The 21,949-nt window shown below is 44.0% G+C and overlaps 2 protein-coding genes across 2 annotated transcripts; one reads left to right on the top strand and one right to left on the bottom strand.

The window, feature by feature from the left end:
- Positions 1 to 1,028: 1,028 nt before the first annotated feature.
- Positions 1,029 to 8,976, bottom strand: LOC136425882 (uncharacterized). The gene is made up of 6 exons (XM_066414812.1): positions 8,771 to 8,976; positions 7,685 to 7,926; positions 4,154 to 4,210; positions 3,091 to 3,304; positions 2,077 to 2,318; positions 1,029 to 1,267 (listed from the first exon to the last, which is right to left on the bottom strand). The coding sequence occupies exons 1-6, from the start codon at positions 8,974 to 8,976 to the stop codon at positions 1,263 to 1,265; spliced, it is 966 nt and encodes a 321-aa protein (XP_066270909.1). The 3' UTR covers positions 1,029 to 1,262.
- Positions 8,977 to 12,003: 3,027 nt separating this feature from the next.
- Positions 12,004 to 21,458, top strand: LOC136425881 (uncharacterized). Its single transcript, XM_066414811.1, has 8 exons — positions 12,004 to 12,084; positions 13,599 to 13,915; positions 15,728 to 15,910; positions 16,334 to 16,512; positions 17,071 to 17,241; positions 18,027 to 18,209; positions 19,065 to 19,316; positions 20,086 to 21,458. Exons 2-8 carry the CDS (start codon positions 13,629 to 13,631, stop codon positions 20,322 to 20,324), a joined length of 1,494 nt encoding a protein of 497 aa, XP_066270908.1. The 5' UTR covers positions 12,004 to 12,084; positions 13,599 to 13,628; the 3' UTR covers positions 20,325 to 21,458.
- Positions 21,459 to 21,949: the final 491 nt, after the last annotated feature.

The following is a 21,949-nucleotide window of genomic DNA, read 5'->3' as shown; positions in this document are numbered from 1 at the left end:
TCTTGTACACTATTTGCTAAAAGCACTAGTGAAGAATGTCCCTACATTGTGAACGGTAAACTTAATAATCCGTACATTGTCTGCTGGCTCTGGGAAGTTAAAACGGTGTAAATTAAGTTAAGCACTCAGCTTAACGTCGTTCGCGCTTAAATACGTTATCAGCTGGAAATGAAATTTGAAGGTATTTCATTGTGGAGAACTTGAAGTTTGATAACATCTAATTGCAGCGAACCTTTGAAAGAGGGTTAGAGTAATTCCTTTCGTTGTCCTCCTAGATAACCTAATTGTGGGTAAAGAAATTAAGTCCGTTTACACCGTAGGATCCCTTAAACTCATACATATACATACATATATATATATATATATATATATATATATATATATATATATATATATATATATATACCCCTCCCTAGAAGTAATATATATACCCCTCCCTATATATCTATGTATATATACATATATCTATCTATATCTATATCTATATCTATATCTATATCTATCTATCTATCTATCTATCTATCTATCTATCTATCTATCTATCTATCTATCTATCTATCTATCTATCTATCTATCTAATAATATATCTATCTATCTATCTATATGTATATATATATAAACAGCAATGTTTCCGTCTTTTTCCGGTTCAAATTTTGCGATGGTTTTAGATGGTTAAGAACAAAAAGGAATGTAAGAGAGAGAAGTCCGGACTTCCTTTTATATACGGTTATTTTTTAAATTTTATTTGAACCAAAACTTTTTTGCTTCAGGTCCGGTGTTTAAGTACGCAGCACTAGTCACATGCAGTCTTTCTCATACGTAGCAACACAATCACAGGAAAATATACGAACGAACTGCTTACATGTGCAATGGGAATTGACAAATATGACAAATATTATCAATAATAGCCGTGTTTCCCACGAGTGCTTCATGTCTGGAAATAGACAACTTAGAACATTTAGGAACTTTTCACATTCAATTTGTTCCATCAAAAGAAATACATGTCGTCATTGCACATCAGACAAAGAGGCCAAACTTCCAATCACTGCAGAAATCCTTGTACCAACATAAGCATGAACATCATCAAGATTAACACACCAATCAACAAATCAAGCAACAAATTTCTCTTAAGCGTAACCATCTTGGCTAAAGTTATTGTAAAATCTCGTTAACCATTAGATCATCGTTTTTCTTTTGGTCATTGTCAATAACCTCAATTCCGCAGACGACTGTATTCCGTTGATGAGTGGAAGATCTTGGAATCAACCTAGATGTGCAGAGATAAAGTGCGTTACTGAACAGTCAAGTGAATGACCTGTATAACAAAAGTGATAGGAACGTTGCGTTTCATGGCAACTGTACATAATGATAACGGTCTTAGCCACTGTCATTGACATTGGTAATCTACTGGTCATGGTATAAGCTTATATTACGGAGATGATAACAAGGATCTGGTGCCAACAAAGCTAGCAACAAAGATATGGTCCCACTGTACTGAGAACTACAATAATGCAGTTAAAAGGGGGTGATTAAGTCCCCGTTAATACTTCGGTCGCACTTGCGCCGATGCCCGTAGGGGGTGTGGCCCCGACCGGCTCCGCAGCCACATATTTCTCCCGGTGGTTTGCCAGATGCCGGTACCTCTCCGCGTTCTCACCATAAGCTAACGGCATCTTTTTTACCGGGTACCGGGTTGATTTCAACTCCGAGTAATGCTAGGGTCACATTTCCAAGCCGGGGCCCGGCCGGGTAGCTTGTGGGGACGAAAACTATGATATAAAAGACAACAAAACACACAAAACTTTTAAAATTATTCCTTACCATACGTTATGTATATTCTTGATATGCATCTTTTATTCTTTGTTTTCTCAAACAGCCCGGTCGGACCCCGGCTTGGAAATGTGATCCTAGCATGAAAAGAGCCCAGGGGCCGGCCGTGCCCCAAAAAAGCCGGGTACCCGCAGGGTTTCCCACCGGGTCACGCCCGAAATAACATCGAGAATTTTAAAGACGTCGTAATTATCCTGCAAAGTAAATATCATTATGCTAGTGCAGATAAGTGTAACAAAGGCATACCTGCATTCGAAAAGACTTGGACCTCGCACAAGGACATTGCTCGAGAAGAACCAATCAGGCGAACTCCGACGTACCGCCCCGTCATCCCCGGACAGGAGACGGAAATAGACGGCTGGCTAAGGTCGATTAGATGATCACCTCCACATTTAGGGTTCCAGGTGATCTGGCTATAATCCCCGATGTGGATGTTGAAGGGGTTGAGTCGCTCCGAACAGCAGTCCAGGCGATTGTAGATGACCACGCTGTAGATTCAATATTCAAGATGTATTTTTATTGAAATGTCGCAGTGGAACACTTAATCACAGTCATATATACCTACACTATTCCACATATGTGTTCACAGGGCTGCGATTCGTGCTATACGGGTCAGGCAAATGATAAAAGAACACGCCGTTTGCTACCGGAGATGAAATCACAGATCCATGGAATCAACTCACTTCCCAGGCCCTTGTTTAGCAGTTTAAAGATGACTGTGTTGTGATGCAATCTATCAAAGGCCTTCGAAAGTCTGCAGCCACTATACTATGGTGCAGATGGATGCTGGAATATCGGTGCCTCAACATAGACTGTCCACTAAGCTCACAACTTTATTATCTCCATGAAAAATGGAGATATAGTTTTGGGTGTGTCTGTGTGTCTGTTTGTTTGTGTTTCCGCACCACTCCAGTCAGCATAACTCAAGAACCTCTTGATGGATTACGATGATATTTGGTATGTGGGTAGGTGTTGTGAAGCCGAAATTCACGGTCGATTTTGGGCCCCCTGGTATGTGACCTTGGTACTGCAGCAGAAATTCCATTTTGTATCTCTTGACCTGGACATGCTATGGTCTTGATTTTTTGGTGGCAGATAGCTTGTGGTGTAATAAAGACGTGGTGTTGGTTTAGGCCCCCTGGCAGCTTGCTCTGGAACTGCAGGGGCGTTATCTTGAAAATCTTCAAAGGAGAATAACTCAGCAAAGGAACGATGGATTTTTTATATATGAAACAAACAAACATGATGTCCTACACGTACCTGTTAATCATATATGACCGTCCAAGATCGACCCACCACGCATCATTAGCACCCTCTCCCTTGGTGTGAGTACAGGAATTTGCGCCGTGATCGCCATTCGTGTTCCCGTCTACAGCTAGGCGGGCTTCCCCACTAAACACCTCGCCTGTAGATGGTATCCAGTACCCCGAGGTGGTTGTTTGGTACGCCGTCTTCCCCTGCGCGACATTTACACCTACCCAAGAAAGAAGATGCTGTCAATAACAATGGCATACTTCGATCCATGACATGCTTGGCAGACAAGTGTTATATAAAAAACTTAACACTTATAACTGAATCTAAAAAATCAGACAATTGAACGATCACCGACCCCACATTACGTGAAAGTGAAATAGAAAATGATTATTTTTTCTACTTGTCTTAAGTCTCTACACCTTTGACAGTCCTAGTCATTCATCAAATGTCTTTGGGGTTGACGGACGAGTGAACGACTAACTAATAGATAAGTGTATACTGTAGGTGCTACGCTAGCCGTAATCTTGAACGTGCTATTCAAGGTGTGGGGTCGTGTGGCGCAACGTCAGAGAGTTCGGCTCAGAACCAAGAGGTCCCGAGTTCGAATTCTGTCATGCGACTGATCTTGTGCCCTTGAGAAAGGCACTTTACACGAATTTCCTCACTCCACCCAAGTGTAAATGGGTACCTGACTTCGGTTGGGGAAGGTCGGATTGAGGTCACCTGGTGGCGCCGAATGGCAGCCGCCCAGACCCTTGCGACAGTTCCACAAAATTCAAGTGTGGATAGGATATGTATATGTTGTGTATTGTGTGAAACCTGTAAACCCTGCATCAATTCAGCGCTAGAAAGGCTGCCACTGCGGGTAATTTTTGACCAACAAAAAAAAGGTGTGCCAAATGAAGAAGGAGCACGCAGTGGAATATTCAGCCAAGCTGTCAACCACGGCCATTGGTAGCACGGTAATCGGGTTATCTATACATGTAATTATTCGTGCCAAAGTTTCGGTATTTGATGTTATAAATGCAGCTGCAGCCACATTTAAAACTTAACAACGATATGCACTTACCGACTGGCGTGTTAGAAGTCGGACTGGGTTGGGGAACATCCGCGATCGGAGAAGGCCCTGTCAGGAAAAAAAAAGTAGTACTAAGTAATACGGCAGTCATAGGGATTATGTTTCCAACTACCTTGAGACAAACATCGAGGATAATCCCAAGGCCTTTTGGAGCTATGTCAAATCTCTCAGACAGGACTCTACTGGTGCATCGGCCATAAGACACCAGGGGGTGCTAACATCTGACCCCCAGGAAAAGGCTGATGCACTGGGAGCCCAGTTTGAGTCAGTGTTTACCTGGGAGGATAAATCTACCGTTCCTACCCTTGGCGAATCCGTAGTTCCAACTATCCCCCCCTTAACATCTCAGTGGAGGGGGTAGCCAAACAGCTCTCTAGTCTTAATCCCAGCAAGTCCACAGGACCAGACGGAATACCACCTCGCCTCCTGAAAACTGTTGCCGAGCAAATTGCGCCAATACTTCAGACAATATTCTCCCAATCAATATCTACGGGAGACGTACCTGAGGATTGGAGAACAGCTAACATCGCTCCAATCTTCAAAAAGGGTGACAGAACAATGCCTTCCAACTATAGGCCGGTGTCTTTGACATCGGTCTGTGGCAAAGTGCTTGAACACATCGTGCACAGCCACATGATGAAACATCTTGACACTCATGGCGTTCTGTCCCCGGCGCAGCACGGTTTCAGGAAGGGTCTGTCCTGTGAGAGCCAGCTGGTACTCACCCTCCAAGACTTGGCCAACAATCTTGACCATAACAAACAGGTCGATGTCGCGGTGCTTGACTTTAGCAAGGCATTCGACACCGTGCCCCACGAGCGGCTGCTGAGCAAGCTCGAGCACTACGGCATTTCTGACCTTCTTCAGTCTTGGTTTAGGGCCTTCCTAACAGAGAGAACCCAGAGGGTTGTCTTTGACGGCGGAACATCTAAAGCTGTCAGGGTCACCTCTGGAGTCCCTCAGGGTACAGTGTTAGGCCCTTTGCTCTTTCTACTGTACATTAACGACCTCCCCAGCTCCGTAGATTCACACGTTCGATTATTTGCCGACGATTGCTTGATTTATCGAACTATCAGCACGCCTTCTGACGCACAAGGTCTACAGTCTGATCTTGATGCGCTAACAGATTGACAAAATCGTTGGCTTATGTCGTTCAATCCCTCTAAATGCCACATCCTCCATATCACCCGTAAAAAGCACCCCATCCTAACCCAGTACTCCCTAAGTGGAGAAGCCCTCACCGGTGTCAAGTCCCACCCCTATCTTGGAGTACAACTGTCCGACGATCTGCGGTGGGACATCCATTTCAACTACGCCACTAGCAAAGCCGGCAGGGTACTAGGGGTCATTCGGCGCAATTTGACCCATTGTCCATCTAGGGTCAAGGCCACTTGTTACAACGCGCTGGTGCGGCCCCACTTGGAATATAGTGCCACCGTCTGGGACCCGTACACCACCAAAGGGATACAGGCGGTGGAGGCCGTCCAGCGCAGGGCCGCACGAGTGACTCTGAATGACTACCGGCAGACTAGCAGCGTGACACAAATGCTCAATGACCTGCAGTGGACCCTTCTCTCTGAAAGGAGGAGGAACGCCCGCCTCACCTTTTTTTATAAGCTAGTTAATAACCTCATCAATATTAATACAGATAGTCTACTGAAACCAGCTCAGGGGCGCACCCGGGGAAGCCACACGCTCAAATTTCAACCTCTTTACGCCCGAACAGACTCCTACAAATACTCATACTTTCCCCGCACCATACCCGAGTGGAACGCCCTGCCTGGCGCGGTTGTTACGGCTCCCACCGTTGAGTCTTTCCGCGCCAGGCTGGAGGCCTGCCCGCCTTAGCCTGGGACCTCCTCCCCCCCTACTTTGCCCCTAGCGGGGTTATCTGGGGGTATTTTTGTTGATGATGTTGATGAAGTATAGTATCAATATTTACTTTGCTTGTGTTTGATTTCATTATCATTTTTATGAACTGTCCTGCTCAGCCGGGACCTGAGATTTTTTTTTAATTCTGTATTAAAATCAACCGGGGACTCAAATAGGCGAGTTAAACTAATCGTAAGAACCCCGAGAGGTACCCCATCAGTGCATCGGCCGGGGCTACACCCCCTACGGCCACCGGCGCAAATGTGACCGACGTATTATCGGGTTCCCGTGTATTCGATGAAATCGAACCGGGTTGGAAAACAGCTAAAGTATCATAAAAAATACACCTGCCGGAGTTGCTCATTACCATGTTTGTGCATTTGTTTACTTATAAGACTCAGAGCATGGCTTGGGTTCAGCGTAACGGTACAAAGACATCCTTAAGGCAAATCCTTAAGTCTGTAACATATGTACGATGCTAATTGGATATTATATGCACTTGATCTCCCACAATGGAGCAGTTGAGTTTCACCAGCATTGAAGAAGAAGACCAGAATTTAAAAAAATTCTGACAAGAAAGGACAAACGAGACGGGAGCAACCAGACTATGACCTCGGGAAAATAATATTTTGTGTAACACGTAGGTCTGCGGGAAAGTGTCAGGTTCAAGAAAAGGACAGCACTACCACATGAGAACGCATGATAACTGATTTTCCTACTTATGCTAGGGTCACATTTACAAACCGGGGCCCGACCGGGGTGTTTGTGGAAACGAAATAATAAAAGTGTAAATCAAGAAAATATACACAAATTACGCTCATAACTTAAAAAAAAAGTTTTGTGTGTTTTGTTGTATTTTGAATCATATTTTTCATTCCCGCAAACTGCCCGGCCGGGCCCCGGTTTGTAAATGTGACCCTAGCATTATGCTTCGGTCCCAAGTTGAAAAAGGGGCCCTGCCGGGTAGTTGACGGGCTGTTTATTGTGTGTGTTTACTTTCAGGCGTGCCCCCTACGTGGCCCCGTTAAAAACCCTGCGGCTGCTGGGCTCCTTTGGGGCCCTGGCGGGACCCCGAATCATTTTAACTCGGTAACAATACACGCTTTGAGCTAATCGTGCGAACACCGGGAGGTACCCTCCCGGTACCCGGCAGTCAACCGGCCATTGCAGGACTGTACCCCCTACGGGCACCGGCGCAATTGGGACCAAAGCATTATCCGTCGTGCACGACGAGAGGACCCTCATTAAATCAGGACCCCTATCGCTCCACGTTGGCTCTCGCGAAGGGGCCCTGATCTTAAGCGCCGGTAGACATGGTTCTGGCGCCGTTACTGACAGTTGCTCATTAATGATTAATTTGGCGGTTAATTTGTTCTGAACCTTAAAACCTTAAAACCTTAAAAACCATGTCTACCGACGCTGAAGATCAGGGATTCAAAAGTAACGATGTGAGACTTGATAGCTTCCCAGCGTTCTTTGCGCTTTTGCGTCAGATGAGGGGAAGCACACCCTGTGATTGGCTGAAGCTGTTTTGGTGGTGACGTCGCCAGAACCATGTCTACCGGCGCTGAAGATCAGGGCCCCTTCGCGAGAGCCAACGTGGAGCGATAGGAGTCCTGATTTAATGAGGGTGGACGAGAGGCGACATACCTCCATTTGAGAAGACTTGGACTTCGCACAGGCTCATTGATCGGGAAGAACCAGGAAGACGAACGCCGACGTACCGCCCCGTCATCCCCGGACAGGAGACGGAAATAGACGGCTGGCTAAGGTCGATTTGATGATCACCTCCACACTTGGAATTCAAGGTGACCTGGCTGGAATCCCCGATGTGGATGTTGAAGGGGTTGAGTCGCTCCGAGCAGCAGTCCTGTCGGTTGAAGATGACAACCCTGTAGATAGGGTGGTGACAATGCAACAAAAACCCTAGTTTACATTTCAGAGTCTCCACGTTGAATTAGGAACAAGTAGACCAGGCATCACGACTACCACAGAATTTTGGAGGGAAATGTGTGTTGTAACTAAGAAACAGACTTTATACATATATGTATGTATAGATTAATTCCACATGACAGGAGGGCGGAAGCCAGGCCTTCTGGAAGATGACCCCAGGGTCACCAGCCTGCCAGTCTGAGCTCCCTCAGCTGCCTGGTACAGAGACTGATAATGCAATATAACATTCTTAAAATTATTTTCTCGTTAATTATGCAAATGAGTTCGTTCCAAATCTAATCATCTTGAGGTTTCCAACATACTTACCGACACACCAAATACGACAACAATCCATCCAGGCGTTCTCGACTTATCGTGTTCACTGACACACAGATGCGCATCAAAATATAACCTTCTTGACGAAGGTAATTATCAAACACCACATACAGAATCTGACGGAGGGGGGCATAAGAATAATGAAACTTGAAGTTTATTGGAGCTTGCCTAACGGTAATTGTGACGGCTACCTGTAAGTACTTGAGTTCCCAAAGTAGACCTTCTTGTAGTTTAGTCCAGAGGGACACGCTGCTTAAGGAACCCAGTAGACTGGGACTGAATGTATCTTAGATTAGCAAAAGAATAAAAATGAGTTGTACTATTTCAGTTGTGCCAGGGTAGTTCATGAGTTTGAGAGAGACTGTAGTCCGTATCCCGCTGACAGTGATGTTTCACACAAGAAAAAACAAACACACAATGTCCCACACGTACCTTTTAATCATATACGACTGTCCAAGATCCACCCACCAAGCAGGATTGGCCTCTCCCTTGGTGTGCGAACAGGAGTTATCCCAGTGATTCCCATTGGTGTCACCGTCAATAGCAAGACGGGCTTCCCCGGGGTATTGCTCGCCTGTAGATGGTGTATGGTACGCCTGGGTGCTTGTTTGGAAAGCCGTCTTGCCTTCAGCGACATTGAACTCTGGGATCTTAGGAAGCCCTCCCTCCGCCATGTTTCCCAGAGTCCCAGCAGTTCGCGTCAACCCCAGTTTGACCGCTGCAATCTTTGTTGTCAGCCTTTCCATTCTGTCTGCAGTTTTACAGAAAAATGTACCTGTCATTGTTGGTGGTAATCTAGAAGACTCGTGTGTTTATTGAATCCATGGTCAAAGTATGACTTGGTCAATCTCGAATTCGAAGTGTAATATATGCGGGATAGATAACATGCATACCATACGTATCTACAATACCAGTAGTAACGCTCCTTGGGACTAGTAAGTTTTGCCTGACTTATTTTGTCCATATGCATCAATGCGAATCCGTCTAACTGTTCCTACACTTATACTGGGTTAACGTTGTAAACTGATGGCAAAGTAAGTTTTCAGACATATAACAATTACGTAATGGTAATCTAGTCTTTTGAGGCTCAAGCCCTTTGATATTTACCAGGTTGATCATAATGACGTTTTGTACTAAATGAGCACACAGGGATAAAGCTGTTTTATGCTGTACTTACTTTTAAGATGCCCAGCTTGTTGCACAGTTATGGCGGAATCTCCCCTCCCCACCCACAGATCATAAACCAACAACAATATCAGGGCCCTTTTGATTCTGTTCTTGTCTCCCATCCTTGATGAATTATCTGACGAACTTGCTTTACTCCTCCTTTCTTGCAAGAAAAGTTGTGATTGGTGTATGGTTCAACCAAGGCTCGTTGATTGCGTGATCAAAAAAGTTCCCTGCCGGTTCGGACGAGCACACAACTGAGTTCTGCCTTTAAAGTTGTCGATCTTGTCCACGATTTACCGACAGCTCAAAGCACTTGTAAAGACTCTTACTACAATGTGAACGTTAAACTTAATAACCTGTACATTGTTTGCTTACCTTGCGTTGGGCTGTTAAAATGGTATAAATTAAGTTAAGCACTCAGCTTAACGTCGTTTACACTTAAACAAGTTATCAGCTTGAAATAACATTTGAATATATTTCATTGTGGTGAACTTGAAGTTTTAGAATATCTTATTGTAGATAACATTTAACTCTTAATGAAGGAAAGTTAGAGTAATTACTATCGACGTCTACCTAGTTAACCCAATACACCCCTCTTTTTCACAGTAGTGTAGCTTTTGTACTGCTCAGCAACAAATTGTGACTAAAGAAGTTTATACCGTAGGATCCCTCGAACTCATTTGTCTGAAAAACAAATATGTACATACATATATATATATAAATGTTAAACTTAACAATCTGTACATTGTTTGCTTACCTTGCGTTGGGCTCTTAAAATGATGTAAATTAAGCACTCAGCCTAACGTCCTTCACACTCAAACAAGTTATTAGCTAGAAATAACATTTGACAAAAATCTAATCGTAAAAACCTTTTAAAGGAGAATTAGAGTAATTTCTTTGACGTCTACAAAGATAACCCAATACACCCCTATTTTACACTGTGGTGTAGCTTTTGTACAGATGCTAATGGAATTGTAGCCTGGATACCAGACCTTTCGCGCGATGCGATGATAACCCCTTTTGGGCGGGGAAGACCTAGTAGTAGGGATAGAGTTGGCACCCAGGAGCGCTTGGCAGCCGAACTCGGATTTCTATCGCGTGAGAGCTAATTAGTGGGCCGTGTGCTATCTGTGGCGGCGGCGCCAGTTGCTTCCCCGGCCGAAGGACTAGCGCCAGGAGCGCGGTGGTCTGGCACCCAGGCTAATAGAATTGTGGCTAAAGGAATTAAGTCTGTTTACAGCGTAGGATCCCTAAAACTCATTTGTCTGAAATCTACCTATATCTATCTATCTATATCTACATCTCTCTAGTATATATAATGGTAACAATAATGATTCTTATAATAGATAAAAGATGGTTCTTATCAGTCAAAAATTGCCCGTGCAATGGCAGCCTTTCTAGTGCTGAATTGGTGCAGGGCTCACAATCAATCACACATAAGACAAATGGGAAACAGACACATATTTGCTCCACACAAGTCTTGCATTTTGTGGAACTGTCGCAAGGGTCTGGGCGGCTGCCATTCGGCGCCACCAGGTGACCTCAATACGACCTCCCCCAACCGAAGTCAGGTACCCATTCACAGCTGGGCGGAGTGAGGAAAGTCGACTGTGAAGTGCCTTTCCCAAGGGCACAACATCGGTGACATGAGTCATGACAGGGTTTCAAAATCGACCTTGACCTTCTTGTCCCCATCACCTACCCACATACCAAATATCATATTATCCATCCAGACCTCAGTCTTAGTTATTGCTGGCCAAAATTATCTGGAAACACAACAGACAGACGGACCATTTTTCATGTTCTCCTTCAGAAAAAGTGAAGAGATGTCTCTGAAAAAAGATTGGGAGGTCAATCGCCGTGCGCACAATACCAGTGGCGGCATCCCTTGGTACTGCAGCATAACTTCCCGTTTTTGTATCTTTGTCCTGGACCTGCTAGGGTCTAGATTTGTGTGTGGACGAATTAGCTTTTGATGTCAGGAAGAAGTGGCATAGGTTTGGACCCATGGGGGCTTGCTCTGGAAGAGCAGATACGGTTTTGGTGAGGAAATGTTACAATAGCCATTTAAGATAAGACTTTCATACTTTGAACAACTTGTGTTATTTGGGTAGAGAAGGTGATCAACTGATATAATCTATGCTATTAGAGCTACGAGTTAAAAAAAAAAAAACGACGAAAAAACTAATTGAGACCACCGTCGCCATGGCAACGTCTTTTTACGTTGCTAATCTTGTTGAAATTCGTTGTGGGTCACCGTCTAGCTTTAAGGTCATCGTCCGGCAGGGCAAAAGCACGCCCATATGGACTGAACCATTACTGATGCGGGAGACGGATAATTGGCAACTCCACTTGTGTTATCATGATTTCCTTTATCCATTGAAGAATATTAAACTGTCCAGAGAGGGTAATGCTTTATCGCTATTGGTTTGTATCTCTTTGATTGGCCAAAGTGATTACTTGTGATAAAAGTTACTATAACGTTACAGGTCTAAAACCGAATGGTACAGGCATACAACCCGGAAGTAGAAGCGATGTTGTTGTATACAGTTCACGGAAGCTTGCTTTTTGGTGACGTTCCATTCCGTATGCACTTAGTTACGTCGCAACAGGTGAGTACCTTTTAATATACTATCGGGTTTATAAAGCAACGTGTTTGTTTGTTGAAGAATCAACTGGCCGAATGATCCTCTCACTTACTACTAAAGATCCAAGGTCTTAGACGTTGAGAACGTAAAAATATATCTGTTTTCATGCGAGACGTACGATTTTTTGTCGTACATTTTTTGTCGTACATGTACCATTTTCGGCGAGGCTATCACGATCATCATATCGAAAACAATCCATGGCAGTCTTGGCAAGATAGTTCCGCAATGTCCTAGAAATTTACTGCTGAACCGTAATCCTGATCCTTTCGTTCAATTATGACTGTACAGCCAACAAGCATTTATGCATATAAGAATGTTGCACAGGGCCGTAACCGAAAGGACATGATTTAAAGGCAACCAAAGCAATATTAGGGCCCTAAATATGGAAATTTAAAAAAAAAATGCTGAAATCTTTATGGTAGTGCTTACACTATTCTAGTATTTATCACATTTGCGTAATGATTTGAGCATTTTAAAAATGTGCCATACAATGATTCCCTTATTTCGTGAGCCTACCAAAAACCTGGCGATGATTTTCAGTGAGTTCTCACATCACAACGACATCGTATTTTGGCATGATGGACGTCTCTATACATTGTGATAGTTTTGTTTGAACTAAAAAATCATGTATAAAAATGACTAAATAAATTGATTTTCAAAATCCGATTTTTGGGCTCTAATATTGCTTGGTTCAAGGTTCAACGTTCAAGGCTGATTTCCTAGCACGCCACACCGTGAAACATTAATTTTGTAGGGCAGTTGAATATTTTGAGACTTTGTGACAAACTTCAATTTACCGAAGGACGAAGGGTCTGATCACCTGTAATTTTGATTGTTGCCCAGGGACAATGTTGTTGTTGTTATTGTTGTTGTCCTTGTTTAACGTCTATTATATCGCTACTAGTAGACGTGGTCTCTTGGTGCTGGGTTACGCTTGGTTCAGTTAGGAGTCAATTGTCTCTCTAGGTATTTAACTCTTAATAGGTGGGTGGGGCCAAACAGGGCGTGGACAATTACGTCACCGCAATTAGATTTTATTCAATAGCACATGAATATGACAGTTTAGTACATACTAAAGTAGTGTACATGTAGTGAATGACACCTCAGTGTTTAAAAGGGAGTGTTCCAGAACTTTCTTCTTGAGGTTTGCTTAAACACATGTTTTTTAATCCACAGATAAAACAATTAAAACACACACGCACGCACGCACGCACAGACACACACACACACACACATACTAAGAGTACACATTTACATTATATATACACATATACACAATATATATTGCGACATACGACATATATATACTAGTAGATGAATGTACCATGACACACACACACACACACATAAAGACACAAACATGCACACATGCATTGTGCCGATCAATTAAGAAATTCACAATAATACATGTAACCTACAGCTCTGATGCATGTAATTTATCTCATACTGATTATGATACAATCATCTTTTGATTCCAGTAAAGGAAACTTGTAAGGAGTCCAGTCACCATGTCCTACAACCAGGCCAGCGCCCCCCCTCCTTCTTACAACCAGGCCACGGGACAACCACCCCCTGCACAGGGGATGCCCATGCCGACCCCCCAGATGCCTTCACAAGCAGGGGGGTACCCAGCAGCTGCACCCCCTCCCCAGGCAGGGGGGTATCCGGGTGCAGCACCCCCCCAGCAGCAGTCGGTGTTCAGGCTGTCTTACGTGGACTTCATGCCTAGTCAGCTTGCGGGATCGGGGAGTACAGGGTTTCTCAGCTTCTCCTACCCACAGTTTGAGAGATTTGAGTAAGTCTACCATGTGAAATCCTGTAATTAAGCTGATTGCCTACTGTAAATACAGAAATGGTTGCAGTGGTTTTATGTCTTTTATGCAGTGAACTCTTTACCGCAAATTTCAAAACACCACGAAAAGCCGTTTTATTGTGGTACTGTAGCGCTACTATTGTTTCAACAAAAAGTTCAACTCAAAACCACCCCAGACACCCCATTTTCTACCTACCGCAAAATTAAATCTCCGCTAAAATTTCTGCATTTACAGTATTCCTGAGAGCGCTCTGACCTAACTAAAGCAGGGAGTAGAGTGCCCTGACCTAACTGGAAATAGAGGCTATAAAAAGAAGTGCGGTACCACTCTTTGTCTTTCTGATGAAGACTTTTAGAATAAAAGGTCAAAACTGGTCTCAGTCGCCAGCCCGCTTTAGACTGACAACAGTTAAATAGTTGTGCGACTGCAATGTCGCTGGCAACAGTGCTAAGATTAGCCATTCTCCTGAAATTTTGAAATCGAGCATGAGATGTCTTGAATGTAATCCTGTGCCACTATATATGTGTCCCCTGATATTTCCTCACCGTGTATCTAAAGACAACATTCACAACAATAGTCTCACAACAGTATATACTGTTTTCAGTCTAAAGCGTAACATTTTCTCCTTGCATCTTTTTGCTTTTGCCCCAACGAAGGTGGTGAAATATTGTTTTTAGTTTGTGTATATGTAATTGGTCTGTGAGTTGGTCTGTGTTTCTATGTGTCTGTGTTTCTATGTGTCTGTGTTTCTATGTGTCTGTGTTTCTATGTGTCTGTGTGTCAGTGTTTTTGCTCTGTGTGTGTTTGTGTGTCAGTATGTGTGCCTGTGTGTCGGTCTGTGTGTCAGTGTGATTGTGTCTTTGTCAGTCTGTGTCAGTGTGCGTATCAGTGTGTCAGTCTGCATGTCAGTGTGTGTGCCTGTGTGTCAGTCTGTATGTCAGCCTGTGTGTGTGTGTGTGTGTGCCTGTCTGTCTATCTGTTTGTTTTTCTGTGATGCCTTATACTCAATGCAGCTTAACCATACATCCCGTCAGTGCTGTCATTTTTGTTTAAGGGACCATAAGGGTAATGCAAAGCTGCTTGGGTAAGGAGGTGAAGTCTGCCATCTCTGATTGTCCAACTTGTTTCTGTCTAGTTTATGTAGTGTGCGTACAAATATAGTCAGTTAACAGCCCTGCCTCTGGAATTAAAATCCGCGAGTTCGATCCCGGCTGTGTCGCTCACCTGACATGGACGCTACCGGAAAAGATCGAAGTCCTTAGAATGGGACGTTACTGTGGACCACTGTTCAAAATGTGCCTGTCAAAAAGAGCTACCAAATGTACTAGTAGGGGAATTTTCCTGGTACAATGAACCTGGAAATACTGTACATATCGTCTGTCTTCTCTGTTATAACCTGTGGAAGAATAGCTCTTTAGTGAGCTAAAACTGAATCGAGATCATGTGGGCATCGTGTGGCGCAATTGGTAGGGTGTTTTGCCCAGAACCGAGAGGTCCCAGGTTCGAAATCTGCTATGCCACGAAGTTGTGCCCTTGGGAATGGCACTTAACACGACTTTCCTCACTCCACCTAGGTGTAAATGCATACCTGACTTTAGTTGGGGAAGGTCGTATTGAGGTCACTTGCTGGCGCCGAATGGCAGCCACCCAGACTCTTGCGACAGTTCCACAAAGTGCAAGTGTGGAGCAAATATGTGATTGTAAACTCTGCAGCGATTCAACTCTGGCTGCCATTGCACGGGTAACTTCTGACCAGTAATCCATTAAGATCGCTTTCCTTAATCCTTTTCCAGTGTCCTGGTGACCCGAGCCAACCAGTGGATCCAGCAGAATCCGACCATGGAGGTCAAGACCTGCGAGAGCCTGGAGGTCAAGTTCGAGTACCACATGGGGGGTTCAGGAGGGGTCATGAACCCTGACCAGTCGCTGTTCTACGAGTCGGGCAAAATGAGGAACTGTTACGTCCGTGGTCTCAGGTATACAAATTTAACACTTACATAAACTTATCTTAGATTATCATAAAAATACTAATGGTGTGATCCAGCTGAAATACAGATGCACTGAATGCCATTTGATCTTATATTTGCTAAACTTGTGTTGTATTGGCGTATTTTGTTGCGTTGGCCGCAGAACCCAGAGGTCCTGGGGTCGAATCCCCTGACATGCCACTGATGTTGTGCCCTTGGGAAACACGACTTTCCTCACTCTACCTGTAGGTGTAAAAATGGGCACCTGACTTCAGTTTGGGAGGTAAAAGGTGGTGGAAGGAGAGGGATGGGCTCCACCTTCCAATATCGTGCCCTAGACACAGTGGTTAACAACCCACTGCCCTACAGCCTTAAAAAGACTTTTTTTGGTAGACTGTGGTGAAAACTTAAACCTCTTCCCTTCACTTTCAGGATGTGGTTTGGGCAGAAGATGGACCCCAGGACCCCTCCTCAGCAGATTAGCTACATTAACTACGTCCCTGGATGTGTCCAGGCACCGTCCTTGTTGGGGTATCCACAATTCGAGTCATTCGGAGAGACAGTCAGCAAGATAAACATGATGATGAGACAGAACCCACTCCCAGGTACAGGCTTTTAACTAGGATTTATAGACAGGGTGCCCCAAAAATTGTGCATGTCTATCTGTGTGTGTGTGTGGGGGGGGGGGGACCAGACTTTCCCATTGGGCTCTATGGATTAACAATAACCTGGTAGCTTTGCACAGCGCAGAAGAAAAGCGGATCCGCAGAAAAGAACTTTGCAACAGAACAGAGTCAGCTTACAGATGTGATTTATGTGGCAGGGACTGCCATTCTTCTGTAGGACTGTTTAGCCATAGTCAATGCTGTAGGGTTGCTGTGAATTAGAGTTTTACCATGGTCAATACTGACCGACAGAGGCCATATATATGGTAGCTTTGCATGTTAGTCAATTTACATGCAATGTCTGGTATGAGGAAAAAACAACAGTGGTACCGGTAGTGTGTGTGTGTGTGGAACACATGTACGTGTAGGCGTATGTTTTTACCGGAGACCACTCCTGCAAAGGACTGGTGTCCAATTTCTTCGTTTTCTTAGTGTAAGGCATCCAGAGTACGCCCTGACTCACTGCTAGCTAATAGCCTGCATCCAATTCCATCTTCCCTACAGGAAAGATCCTGACAGTTGAGACCCAAGATGTGAAGGTGCGTGGGGCGTGGTCCAGTACAACCATCGACCCAGACAAGTCCTTCTGGTACGAGGACGGGAACTACAGGAAACTCTTCCTCTTCGTCATCCGTGTCTTCTACGTCAACGGACCACCTGCTTATGAGGAGATAGGTAATAATCTCACTGGGTACCCTAAGATTAACCCTAGTCCTGCTGAGCCCGACAATTGTTGGTTTGCACATGCACATGCGAAGTAACTAAAAATGAGCAATATCAAACTAGTACCCAATTCAATTTCAATTTTCAATTTTATTTATCTAACCAGGGTACATCTCAGATCCATGGATCTGCTTTTCAGATACCCCTGGGTACAAACATTATGCACTTTAGCAGTGGGGGTATATTTTTCTTCTGGAAATCCAGTAGGACAAGGGTTAAGGGAAGGGCCAGCAACCCTTCCCTGTAAAGAATATATGCAGCTACCAAAACAGCAAAAACCTGCTGAAATATATATTCCATTAGGCCAACACCCATAACACAAAAGTAAAAGGTAGGTAAAGGTAGTCCAGTTTTAACCTTTTTGAGGCCGTAAAGGCAGTGGGTTGTTATCCCCTTTGTCTAGGGCACGGTATTGGAAGGCGGAGCCCAACCCTCCACCTTTTACCTCCCCAACCAAAGCTAGGTACCCATATGTGTGGAGTGAAGTCAAGGATGTCGTGTGAAGTGCCTTTGCCTAGTACACAACAGCTAGCCAGGCTGGGAATCAAACCCTTGACTTCTCAATCTCTAGCCCACCAGTCAAGCCACTCAGCCTTTTGATGCCACAACCATTAAAATTTTGAACCCCTGGCAGCTTTCCTAGGCACTGCAGCAGAACCTCCAGTTTTGATATCTCGTGTTCTATTTTTCCTTTTTTTTTAAAATTTTCAACGATTTGTTTTTTGTTTGACACACAGGATCGGGCGACTTTGTGCCGGGGTGTGTCCACATGCCGTCCGGTATCTTCGACTGGCCGCAGTTCGAGTCGTACAGCCAGGTGGCCGCCCGGGCGTGCGCGTGGGCCAACGGGAGCCTTCAGGGCTGCCGACTCGCAAATGCACAGACGCTGCACATCAAGATCAGCAGGAAGGGATGGTCAGGTACGTCATACAGTTCTTCATCATCATCTTTGATACTGTTTAGCCCACTATGGATTGGATTAAGTCCTGCTGACTTAGTGCTGCCAACGAGGACAGGAGCCATGGGACTCATACACAGAAGCTCTAGTACAATCAGTGTTCAAAAAACCTGTACTAGCAGGCTCAGTTATTCCTTTCTTCAATGTGTGATTTGGCTCTATAACAAGACAATTAATCAGTAATACCATCAGCACTTAGCCATTACATAGATTTTAGCTCAATGCAGCAAAGTTGGTCCCAGCTCAGCTTTGTACTGGAAGAGGGACTAGGCTCAAGTTCATTCCACTCTTTGATGGTATATTTTGGGAAGAACTAGTCCCTTTTCAATTAGGACCTTATGTATTTCAATATAAAACTAAAATTGATGTATTTCAACATTATGTTCTATTGGGAGCCTGAAGAAAGGGAACTACAGTCACAAATTATTTTGCACTTCTTGGAGTGCTTGTGTTGATTTTTTTTCGCACTCAGTCACGATTTTCAACATTGGATAAGGTTCTCTAATACTCCCAGGGACAGTATTATCACGCGAAGGTGTCCCATAGTCTTTTTGAGGCCGTAGTGGCAGTGGGTTGTTATCCACTGTATCTATGGTATTGGAAGGCTGAGCCCAGCCCTCTCCTTCCACTGCCTTTTACCTCCCTAAGTCAGATACCCGTTTTCACATCTCGGAGAAGTTGGGAATTCAAAGTAGACTACTTAGTACACTAGTATAAAGTAGTATACTAGTATAAAGTACCTTTTTCATGGGCAGAACATCCCAACACCACAAGTTGTATGACTGTCACAGTAGACTTAATCATTTTCCACCTACAGGTCAGATGGCCATTGACAGTCAGAAGTCCTCGTTTGTCGACTCCGGCAACATGGCCACCATGTACGTCCGCATCATGCGCCTCATCTTCCTCAAGCCGCTCCAGGGCGCCGTCGCGCCGCCGCGCCCGATACAGCTCAGCATCAAGACGTTCGTTCCCGCCCAGATCTCGCAGGGCGGAATGATGAGCTTTCCGCAGTTTGAAACTGTGGGACAGACGATGCAGCGAGCACTGGCATGGCTCAATGCTGCAGGTGCGTGTGGAGTGTATGTAGTGGCATGGGTGATAACAGTTCAATTTAGCTTACTGAAGAGCTCTTTGGTAGCATGCGTAGTCCAGTGGTTAGCGATCTTGCCTCTAGAACTAGAAGCCCAGGGTTCGATCCCGGCTGTGTCGCTCACCTGACATGCACGCTATCGGAAAGGGTCGCAGTCCTTAGGACTGGACGTTAAACAGTGGTCCACTGTTCCTTGTGCTTGTCGAAAAGAGCTAAGGGAATTTCCCCGGTACAATGAACCTGTAAATACTGTATATAGCATCTGTCTTCTCTGTCACGACCAGTGGAAGATTAGCTCATCTGTTCATTGAGTTTATTTGAGCTAAACTGGTTCGAGATCACTTTCCTTTTCCTTTTCCTATTCTTCCATTGGTGGTGACAGAGAAGGAAAATGATCATTACATGTATGTACAGTATTTACAGGTACATTGTAATAGTACTGCGCTACAGTCATTGTTGGCAAAAAAGTTTTGCAGTGGTTTTAAGTTCACGCTGAAGAGTTCACCACAAAAACTGCGAACATAAAACCACCGCAAACATTTCTGCATTTACAGTTTTCGAACTCACTCTCTTGCAAAGTCCTCTTGGAACAGGTGTCAAGGTCATCCTTGTGGAGACAGTCCTCATCAAGTTCATGTGAAAATGAGCTTGTCCTCAAGTTTTAGATGTGTGGCCGTATCAATCCTTACATGTTGATTTCATTATTTGATTGCTCATTCATTCATTCCTTCCTTTAACCCAACAGGTGCCAATGTCATCTTTGCGGAGACTGTCGCCATCAAGATCATGAGCGCGTGGTCAAACCGACCCCCTGCGGCCTACGCGGAGGAGTCCATGGCGTACGATTCTGCCAAACACGGTGAAATCTATCTGAACATCCTGAGGATTTACCTGGACGGAATGTACCAAGAGCCGCCACCACAAATGCTCCCCCCTATGCCACAAGTGGCACCATCCAAAGGGGCAGACTGTACCATTCAGTGAAAGGTTTTGTTGAGATGTTGAGACACACTCATCTATTATGTTTACCTTCATGATAGGGAAACATACTATTTTTGCTCAGTTTCTTCTTCCTCACCAAACAAATAAGGTCAATGACCTGGACCAAATGGCTGTCACCATGGTTACTGGAAAAGTAGCAGATATTCTGTGGTTTTCAAGCACATAATGTAGCAAGTGGCAGGACAGAGCTGGTGGGGCTGGTCACCATATATATGAATCTGTTGGAGTAAGAGTAGTTTGTTTGGCTAGACCATGTGAAGGTAACATTATATGCATGTGCTTGCAAATGTCAGTTTCAAGTCTTTAATTTGACTATTATATAATTTTTGAAGTACTCACAAGTAGACTTATTTGGATTTTCTGAGAAAAATGCACAGCAGTCTGAAAGATAAAGGAATTGCTTAGTATCCTAACGTATATTTAAGGTTTGTATTCAGGTGTCAACTTTTTGTAAGTGTCAAACACTGCAGATGTCTGATGACCAAAAACTCACAATTAGCAAATAGGGACCATTATATACACCTTTCTCACGCCGCGGACATGATAGAATGAAGACGAGGCCAATGAGGCAAAGAAGCAAAAGTAATGTACAGATCTAGTTTTCCTCCTAAATCACATTAAGTTTTAAAATATGATATCCAAGTATCAGTATTTCAACTAATGAAATGCAAAAAAAGATGCAGCAATTTAGAGCTTTGTTGACCGATCCCATAGTCTCCGCCCTCCTCTGTCAGAGCGTAGAAATGCAAAATAAAAACATAGAAATGCAAATATTTGACGGTCTTGTAGCCACTTCCTCATTGGCTGATTCTCTAATTATCAGGTAATCATTGGCTGAACCGCTAATTGTGATTGACAGTTATGATCGGTCAATTGTTTGCCACAATGGCCTCGTTTTCATTCTATCATGTCCGCTGCGTGAGAAAGGTCTATTGTGCCTTCAAGATGTCATATCTCTCCACTAAACATCTGAAACTATCTAAAATCTATCCATCTATTATATAAAATCCACCTGTATCAGTGGGGACCAAGCTAGACATACATTTGTATTTCACTCTACATAGCTCTGTCAAGCATTGCTTGTTCTAAGTTTTCATATTCTATTCCAGTGTCTCTAACTAAAGTGTCAGTAAAAGTCAGACTTCTGCGATGCACTCAGCCTCTTGGTTTCCAGAGGAGAACAGATGAAACTTAATTTCCTGCTTGGCTTGACAGCAATGACAATCAAATTTTACCTGATTGTGGGTGAGCTTTTGAGACAGCCATGGAAGATTTCTATAGATTGTTTTGAGAGTAGATTTCCATAGATAGTTTTGAGAGTAGCATGTTGTGTCCAAGATATGTTCTGCAATTCTGTGCAGATTACTTACTTTGTGTAGGTCCTATTGAATCTGTTTTAAAGCTGACATGTAACCGTCCAAGTTTCTGCATGGTTATTTTCATTAATTTAATCAGTCAAAGACAGTAGCAGTGACAAAATGTTGCACTGTTGTCTCTAACATCATGTATATAAATATGTATATTAACTGGAGAGTGCTCATGAATTATTCAAGACCCTTTTTGTGCTTTGTGTTTTGAAAATATTATCTGCTACAATCTGCTACAAT

This window comes from Branchiostoma lanceolatum, chromosome 19, assembly GCF_035083965.1.
Source record: "Branchiostoma lanceolatum isolate klBraLanc5 chromosome 19, klBraLanc5.hap2, whole genome shotgun sequence".
NCBI lineage: Eukaryota > Metazoa > Chordata > Leptocardii > Amphioxiformes > Branchiostomatidae > Branchiostoma > Branchiostoma lanceolatum.
Note: the sequence above shows the minus strand (reverse complement) of the source record. Positions and strands in the feature narration are given on the sequence as shown.